This window comes from Balaenoptera ricei, chromosome 11, assembly GCF_028023285.1.
Source record: "Balaenoptera ricei isolate mBalRic1 chromosome 11, mBalRic1.hap2, whole genome shotgun sequence".
Lineage (NCBI taxonomy): Eukaryota > Metazoa > Chordata > Mammalia > Artiodactyla > Balaenopteridae > Balaenoptera > Balaenoptera ricei.
Genome location: NC_082649.1, coordinates 41,546,822 through 41,555,002, shown reverse-complemented (window position 1 = coordinate 41,555,002; position 8,181 = coordinate 41,546,822). Strand labels below are relative to the sequence as shown.

The 8,181-nt window shown below is 48.2% G+C and overlaps 1 protein-coding gene and 1 non-coding gene across 3 annotated transcripts; one reads left to right on the top strand and one right to left on the bottom strand.

Moving 5' to 3' along the window:
• Positions 1–2,006: 2,006 nt before the first annotated feature.
• LOC132374041 (HLA class II histocompatibility antigen, DM beta chain) lies at positions 2,007–7,607 on the bottom strand. 2 transcript variants are annotated; one of them, XM_059937528.1, is made up of 6 exons: positions 7,310–7,606; positions 6,185–6,466; positions 4,646–4,930; positions 3,108–3,224; positions 2,723–2,758; positions 2,007–2,372 (listed from the first exon to the last, which is right to left on the bottom strand). In XM_059937528.1, exons 1-6 carry the CDS (start codon positions 7,362–7,364, stop codon positions 2,356–2,358), a joined length of 792 nt encoding a protein of 263 aa, XP_059793511.1. In that variant the 5' UTR covers positions 7,365–7,606; the 3' UTR covers positions 2,007–2,355. The 2 variants fall into 2 exon arrangements, with proteins under 2 accessions (XP_059793511.1, XP_059793512.1); XM_059937529.1 differs by lacking the exon at positions 2,723–2,758 and having other exon boundaries at positions 7,310–7,607.
• TRNAG-CCC (transfer RNA glycine (anticodon CCC)) lies at positions 2,881–2,953 on the top strand. Its single transcript has one exon. It is a non-coding gene; the product is annotated as a tRNA-Gly (tRNA).
• Positions 7,608–8,181: the final 574 nt, after the last annotated feature.

Sequence of the window (8,181 nt, the reverse complement as noted above, 5' to 3'; positions counted from 1 at the left end):
TTTCTGCTGTGCAGCAAAGTGATTCGGTTATACAAATATATACACATTGTTTTTCGTATTCTTTTCCATTATGGTTTATCACAGAATACTGAATATAATTCCCTGTGCTCTACAGTAGGACCTTATTCTTTATCCATTCTATATATAATAGCTTGCATCTGCTAATCCGAAACTCCCAGTCCATCCCTCCCCCTTGGCAACCACAAATCTGTTCTCTGTGTCCATGGGTCTGGTTCTGTTTCGTAGATAAGTTCATTTGTGTCATATTTTATTTTATTTTATTTTTAATAATTTTATTTTTGGCTGCATTGGGTTTTCGTTGCTGTGCGCAGGCTTCCTCTAGTTGCGGCGAGCGGGGGCTACTCTTCGTTGTGGTGCGTGGGCTTCTCATTGCGGTGGCTTCTCTTGTTGCGGAGCACAGGCTCTAGGCGTGCAGGCTTCAGTAGTTGCAGGACGCGGGCTCTAGAGCGCAGTCTCAGTAGTTGTGGCGCACGGGCTTAGTTGATCCGCGGCATGTGGGATCTTCCCGGACCAGGGCTCGACCCATGTCCCCTGCATTGGCAGGCAGATTCTTAACCACTGCACCACCAGGGAAGTCCCTGTGTCATATTTTAGATTCCATATATAAGCTATATCATATGGTATTTGTCTTTCTCTTCCTAACTTCCTTCACTTAGTATGATAATCTCTAGGTCCATCCATGTTGCTGCAAATGGCATTATTTTGCTCTTTTTTTATACCTGAGCACCAGCTTGGATATCAAGTCTGTATGAACAATGCTATCCCCACACTTCTCCAGGCCCCCATCAGCACAGAAACTGTGCAAGGAGGAAGGGTCTCAGCCCCCGTGACCACCCTCCCAACCACCCACACAAACAACCATGGAGACAACAATGCAGGAAGATTCCACACACCGTCTGTCTTCTGACCCCTTCTCCCAGCTCATCAGATTCTGCTCTTATGTGTTCCTACATAGACACCCACACACATGCATCCCTAACCCCTTGTTCTCCCTCCACAATTCTCTGTTAGGCTAAACTCCTCCAGTACTTACCTTCATTTCTGGTTCCTTTCGGTTGCCTAGCCTAGTATCTAACTCTCATTCCAAAGACAATGCCACTTGTGTCCAGCAGGTGTCGCCCTTCACTGGGAACGAAGAGCACCTCTCTTCCGCTGTGTGAAATCCAGCCCCCAACGGTGGATCCCCCCTTGGGCTTGGGGTGGAAGGGAATGTAAGGGGGGCTCTGAAGAGTGGTGTGCTTGACAGCATGAGGGTCCTCAGAATACAGCAGCCTAGTTACTTCCAACTCAGGTAGACAAGACATCCTATAGAGAATTTGCTGTTCAACCTTGGACAAGTTATTTAACCTCTCTGAACCTCACTTTCATCTGTGACTCAGAGGGAGACCATCCTTCCTTACCGGGTGATTGTGGTGAATGAATGAGATACAACATAAAGCACTTAGCCCAGTGCCTAGGTCGTGATAAGCACTCGAGTTACGGTCCCTTTCCCACGTAGGTTATGGAAGAAATAACTGCCCAGAACTCAGATCAGAAATTGAGTTCTGCCCCTTGAATACTGACTATCTGAGGGTCTGTGTCAGAGTTGTGATGAGGATCAGATGAAACAATGCATGTAAAGCACCTAGTAGAGTGCCTGGCCCAGAAAGTTGTGACTGATATGTCACGAGTGTGGGCTGGCTGTGTGCCAGGTAATGTTCTCAGCCATTTACAAGTATGAACTCATTTAATCCTCATTAAGATCCCTTATGAGGTCAGAAAACTGTTAACCCCCTCCTGTCCCTGACTCTGTGACTCCATCCCACCACAGTTTATTACCTTCTTATGAATTATCCATCAGGAAACTGTCCCCAGTTCTGTCATGTCTAGATGGGAAAATGGGAGGAAACACTGACTCCTGGACTCCAGTAGGAGAGGGAATCAAGCCCAGCCCCTAACTGCCTACAGTCCTTCCTCAGGGCCTCAAGAAAAAGCATGGAAAAAACTGTATTTCCACCAGAGTTTATTCCTCAGAGACGATCACCAGCGACTCATGCCTCTGTGGCACAGAGGGCCCCCAAGAGGGCCTTTGACCTTCCTCCCCAGATTATATTCACCCCAGATACGTAGCCTTGGGCTCTACCTATGGACAACACCTTGGTTACAGAATATTCCCAGAAATGAGTTCCCCAAGTTGTAAGGTTTACATAGCGGGGACTGGGAAATTCAAAGAATCAAATAGAGAAACCATAGGATCCAAGAAAATGTGGAAGCTTGGAGGGGTTGGAGGAGCACAGCAGCATTCTTAAGAGTTTGAATCTCCTCACGTGGAGAGGAAGTTGTAGGATTCTGCCTCTAGGAAATGTGCTGACCTGAAGAAGAAATGAAAACAAGATAATAAAGCTCCAAACCAACTTGACCCCATCGTTTGTCCCTATAACCATCCATGCCAGAGCCTTTAATACAGGGATATGGAAAATTCTAGATCACCAAACACTAAGGAGCCACCTTCAGACACTCCGTTGGGTAGAAGAGAAGGGGGTAGGTGCTCCTCCCTCCTGCTCCTGATCCCAACAACGGCAGCTTCAATCACATCATCAGCCCGAGCCTGGTGGAAGCTCACCCCCGCTCCAAATGTCAACACCATTAGCTGAACCCAACTCCCTCTAACTTTCACCCCCTCCAAAGGACCAGCAGGCAGACAGACCAACAGAGACGTTACCTTCTGGATAATTGGACCCTGGGAGGAAAACATAGCCTAGGAGAAGAAAATATTTGAGTGGAGGACAGTCTTGGTGGATAAAAGTCTCTGATATTATTCACAGCCAATGGGGTAGCCATGGGAGAACCAGTCACAAACAGAAAGTGAACAGAGGGACTTCCCTGGTGGTCCAGTGGTTAAGACTCTGTGCTCCCAATACAGGGGACCCAGGTTCGATCCCTGGCCAGGGAACTAGAGACTGCATGCTGCGACTAAGAGTCCGCATGCCGCAACTAAAGATCCCCCATGCCGGAACTAAGACCCAACAAAGCCAAATAAAATTTTTCTTTTTTAATTTTTTAAAGTGAGCAGAGGTTAGGATTGAGAGTTCAGGAGGGTCACTCACCGGAGGAGGCAGCTCTCCGCCGGCTGAGCAAACCAAGAGAGAAGATGATGAGGCCCAGGCCCAGAGTCACAGCACACGCGGAAACCTTCAGTGTCTGCACTGGCGATAGCCCAGGAGCTGCGGAAATAGAAACTTACTAGAACCAATTTCTCTTGCTCATTCCCAGAGCAACTTCATTTACTGCAACCTCCACCTCAGGTTCAAAGGTGCTTTATCCGGACCCCAAGGGTCTAGCTCACACCAATCCAGGCCCAAGGAAGTGGCCTTTCCTCAAAACCCCCATCCTGTGTGTCTCTACCCCTGTGGTTCCCCGGGGAGCTGCTCTCCCTGAGTTAGTACCCCCGCTTCCAGATCCTCTCTAAGATGGTGGGGCCTCTCAAGGCATCCTGTATTCTTCCTTCACCCCAACGGCACCCTCGCTGAGGAATACAGCATTCCCCATCCCCCTCTCCATTTGCCTGTGGTGACAATACTTGCTCCCTTGACCACTCTATCTGAGCATTTTCCTATGAAATTGTCTTTCCGCCTTTCCTAACTTCCCAAGGTTTCATTCCATGAGTTATCCAAGTACTTATGTGTCTCCTACCTGCCCACCTCCAGATTTGGGTCCTTCCAGAACCTGTCTCCACCCCCCTCCACAGCCCTCACTTCCTGGAGCTGGCTCTAGGCTGAATCCCCCACCCGGATTCCTTTTCTTTAACTACTTCCAATCCCAGGGTTCAAACAATGGTGACTGGCTTTATGCAGTAGCCTCCAAGCGTGTACACCAAAGTGTCTGCCAGCCCTGGCTTCTTCCTCCCTGATAGAGCAGCCCCAATTCAGTATGGCCCCCAGACCGAGAGAGTACCCTTTCTTCCGTGACCTTCTTTATTTCTCCAACTCCCGTTCCTGACCTGACAACAGAATAGCGGAAATCCGAGAATCCTAGAATATTGCATCACAATTTTGGCTTCTGAAAATATGGTTACCAAATCGACATCCTCTTTTCAGGACAGTCAGGCTCCCTCCCACCCTCAGACAAGCACGTAACACCAACCACAGCACCATAGCAACAGCAACAGTAACTCTTGTTATGCATGCAAGATCTTCCCCGACCAGGGATCGAACCTCGTGACTCCTGCACTGGAAGCTCGGAGTCTTAACCACTGGACCGCCAGGGAAGTCCAACAATAACTAACTCTTTCCGTGCCTATATCCCCTGGCCCCATCTCTGGTAGTGAATCCTCCGTAAGCTCCTCCAGACTCACTCTTTCTCAGCATCTCCATCTCTCCCCTGTACCGTGAAGGACCTCTCTGCATCCCATTCCCTCTGCCAAAATATTGGTGTTCTTTTTACAACCACCCACTTGAAGTAGCTCTCTGCTCTTTTTTTTTTTTTTTTTTTGGCCACGCTGCACAGCATGTAGGATCTCAGTTTCCCGACCAGGGATGGAACCTGTGCCCCCCGCAGGGGAAGCGTGGAGGCCTAACTGGACCGCCAGGGAATGACAGTAGCTCTCTGCTTTAACGCTAATTCCTCCCACCTGCCCCACACTTACTCCAGTCCTGAAGGATGGGTTCAAGAGCGCCAATGTGCTCGACCACACAGGTGTAGGTGTCCCCAAAAGAGGGGGTTGTGGCCAAATGGGAGACTGTCTGGTATGTCCAGTCTCCGTTGGGCTGGGCGACGTTATAGGCGCTGCCGTGAGGGAGGACCAGCTGCCCGTTCTTCCTCCACGTGATGGTCACATCAGCTGGATAGAAGCCCCACACGTAGCAGGCCAGCATCACAGTCTCCCTCGTGTTAAAAGGAGTGGTTTTAGCTACTTGCACAGATGGCGGTCCTGCAGAGGAGGAAAAAAGAGTCACAAAGGAGGGCAACATTCTGGCTTTTCCTCCAACCTGGTTTCTTTCCTACTTGAATTCTTCCTGGATTTTGCCCACCGACCTTCCCGACCCCCACCTCATTCCCACACACATCCCTTTGAAAATGAGGAGTTAGAATGTACTCCTGCTTCACTCTTTCTTGTCTCCCATTTCATCACTGCTCCTTCCTTTCTTTTTCCTCCAAAATTATATTTGTTCACAATAAGTAGAAGCCAGGGCTGAACTGCAGGCTGTTTCAGAAGTCATTGTATTCATTTCAAGTGCATAAGTGAATTGTCATCCAGAGTTATAGTGGGGGGTTTGCAAAAGTAGGAAAACACCCTTGTCCTTAAATCTCATTGAACAAATTGACTTGATAAAGAAAGCCTTTCTTTTTCCTTGGATAGTTTAAGGAAACAAGACTAACTCAGGACTAACTCTCCTAAATTTGGACGAGGGGATCCTAATTCATGAGATCATTCATGTTGCCATCTTTTAATAGTTTATTCTTCTAGGTGACCCTTCCGCTTGTTTGGGTGTTTTTCAAATAAAATCTTCAATAAAAATCCAAGATATTGTGTTAAAATGCAGATTCCTAAGCCTGCAACCCTGGATATTTTAATCCAACAGATCTGTAGCGGTTCTCAAGGGCTTGTGTTTTTAACAAGCACCTTCCCCAGGCAATTCTGAGAAATCACATCTTAAGACACAATAGTCTGTACAATAGAGAACTTCAAGTTTTCTTTTAAAAATCTCAAGTCATTCTCAATGCAAGTGATTAAGGGTGAGAGAGTTTGCATCAGAATCCCCTGGGCGGTTTTCCAAATATTCCCATGCCTGGGCCTGTCTCAGACCTGGGACACCAGAACCTGGGCTACAGTGGCATGAGCATTTTGGGAAAAGCCATTCTGGTTATTCTGACAGTTCAACACCTGGTTGAACTTGGATCTGCCTCCTGAGATGCCCTAAATTGAAGGAAAACTAGCTTACTCTCCCCACAAAAGCTCCTCACTGGCTCAGACGTCACCTCCCCTTTTTCATTCCTGCTCTACCCCTGTCAACCACCTTGTGTCCTTGGAAGGGTCAACCCTCCCTCTTTTTACATCCCAGGTCCTCTGATTTTCGGCTTCTTTCCTGCCCACAGCTCAAACCCCTTGCAGGTGAAGGACCCTTCTTGGCCTCCCCTCTCCTAACTGCTTCCTAACCGTCCCTCTGCTCCCTTCTCTCCTTACGTGTCCTGTGGGTCAGAGATCTCCAGAAGAGCTGGGTGTGTGTGGCACAGTCCTGTAGCCCGTTGGATAAGCGTTGGATCAGGTTTTCCTTATGGTTGAGGTAATCTGAGAGGTATTTGGCCAAGCCGTTCAGTACCCCAAATTCACAAGGGACCATACTGGCCTGCAGGTGATCCCAGCAGGTCAGCAAATCCTTGTTGAAGGAGATACAATACGTGAACTCTTTTGGAGTCCCATCGTCATCCAGCAGACAGGTGCTTTCCACGTGGGCCACAAAGCCTCCTGCAGGAGCCAGAGAAGAGGGATAGGTCAGAGTCCTCTGCAGGAGCCCAAGCCTCAGTTACACCTGGTGAGTGGGGCACAGGTTTCCCGCCTGAGGCAGCATCTGCTGACCAAGCTCATGGACCAGAGTCTCTGAGAGTCCCGATTTAGGGCATAGATGGTCCTAGCAGAGAAGTTTCTAGATCCTGTTTCCTCTTTATGTGAGACTAAGCATGGGGACACAAGTAGCCCAAAATTATTTGCATGTTTAAACACGACAATTTACCCAGGATAAGACTTTCAGTAAGGCCAGTGATCGAGTGAGAAAAGGGGTCAAAGGAAAGAGTCAGCCTTGTTCTGTGCTGGACACATTATTAAATATTTGTGCCACATGTATTTCTGAATCACTTGCTGTGTGCTAGGCACCGTGCTAGGAGCTGGGGATGCAGCATTCAACAGGGCAGATATCATCTTTGCCTACCTTCCAACAGGAAATGTCTATTACACGAATAATTATACAGCTTAATTACATTAAAATTGCTACACAGAAAAACAACAGGTCCTACTGTGTAGCACAGGGAACTATAGTCAATAGCCCGGGATAAACCATAGTGGAAAAGAATATTAAAAAAGAACGTATACATGTGTATAACTGAGTCACTTTGCTGTACAGCAGAAATTAACACAACATTGTAAATCAACTAAACTTCAATAAAAAAATAAATTTAAAAAATTGCTACAAAGGCACAGTACAAAGTGCTATGGGTGTATGTAATAGGGAGACAGACTAGTTTGCGGTATCCGAATCCAATAACACAACTGAACACCCTACCCAAAGGGGGCAGAGGAAGGGAGGGTCCTTACCTGCTCCGGTGCAGCCCAGGCTGAGGCCCAGCAGCAGCGGCAGGAGGGCAGTCATCCTCTCCTCGGGGGAGACACGGGAAATCACGTCCCCTGGACCAGCTCTTCCAGGGGCCCTGGGTCCTTGCCTGCCCAAGAAGTCCCAGCCTGGGTAGATGATCTCCAAACACTGAGTGGGAATATGGTATTGCCGGGGCCCCTCGATGCTCTCTAAATGAGCGATTTGGAGCTACCAAGCCCCTAGATACTATACCTGTTCCCTACCTGATCATCTAACTCAGTGTCCCAAACTGAGAACTGTCAGATTGGCTAGGTAGGTGGGGACAAGTGTAGAGACAAATCGCTGAGCGCCTCAGCCCAGCATCATCAGTTACTAGGTAAATCTCATCCTGCCCTGGGCTTTTAACAACTGGTCTCTTAACTCTCCTAAGGAACAGTCTGTAGGTGGATTTCCCTAGCTCAGTGGAGAGAATAAACCCAATATTCCCAAGATGTATGCAGCCTGGACTGCCCACTGGTTTAACTATTTCTTCTCAAGGTCCTCCTCAAAGACTGGGGACTAGGTAACTTCTCTTGCTCCTTTAAGGGAAGTTACTTGGGAATTTATCCCTTGATTACACATTCCTTGGTCTGTCCTGTCACCCAGGAAACAGGCGGACAAGGGGCCCTTCTGGGGCATGTGGTAGAGGCAGGGCTGCTAAGGAAGGAGATGTAGGGAGAATGCAGTTAGCTGGCCTCAAAGCAAGACTGCAGAAGAGAAGGAGTTCCTAAGAGATCAGGGTCACAGCCCTGAAAAATCCCTCCCTGGGCTTCCTTTGCTTCATCTGTCCTAGCCAGATGAGCTTCATTTTCTCCTTTCTGCTTTCCTGAGCCAG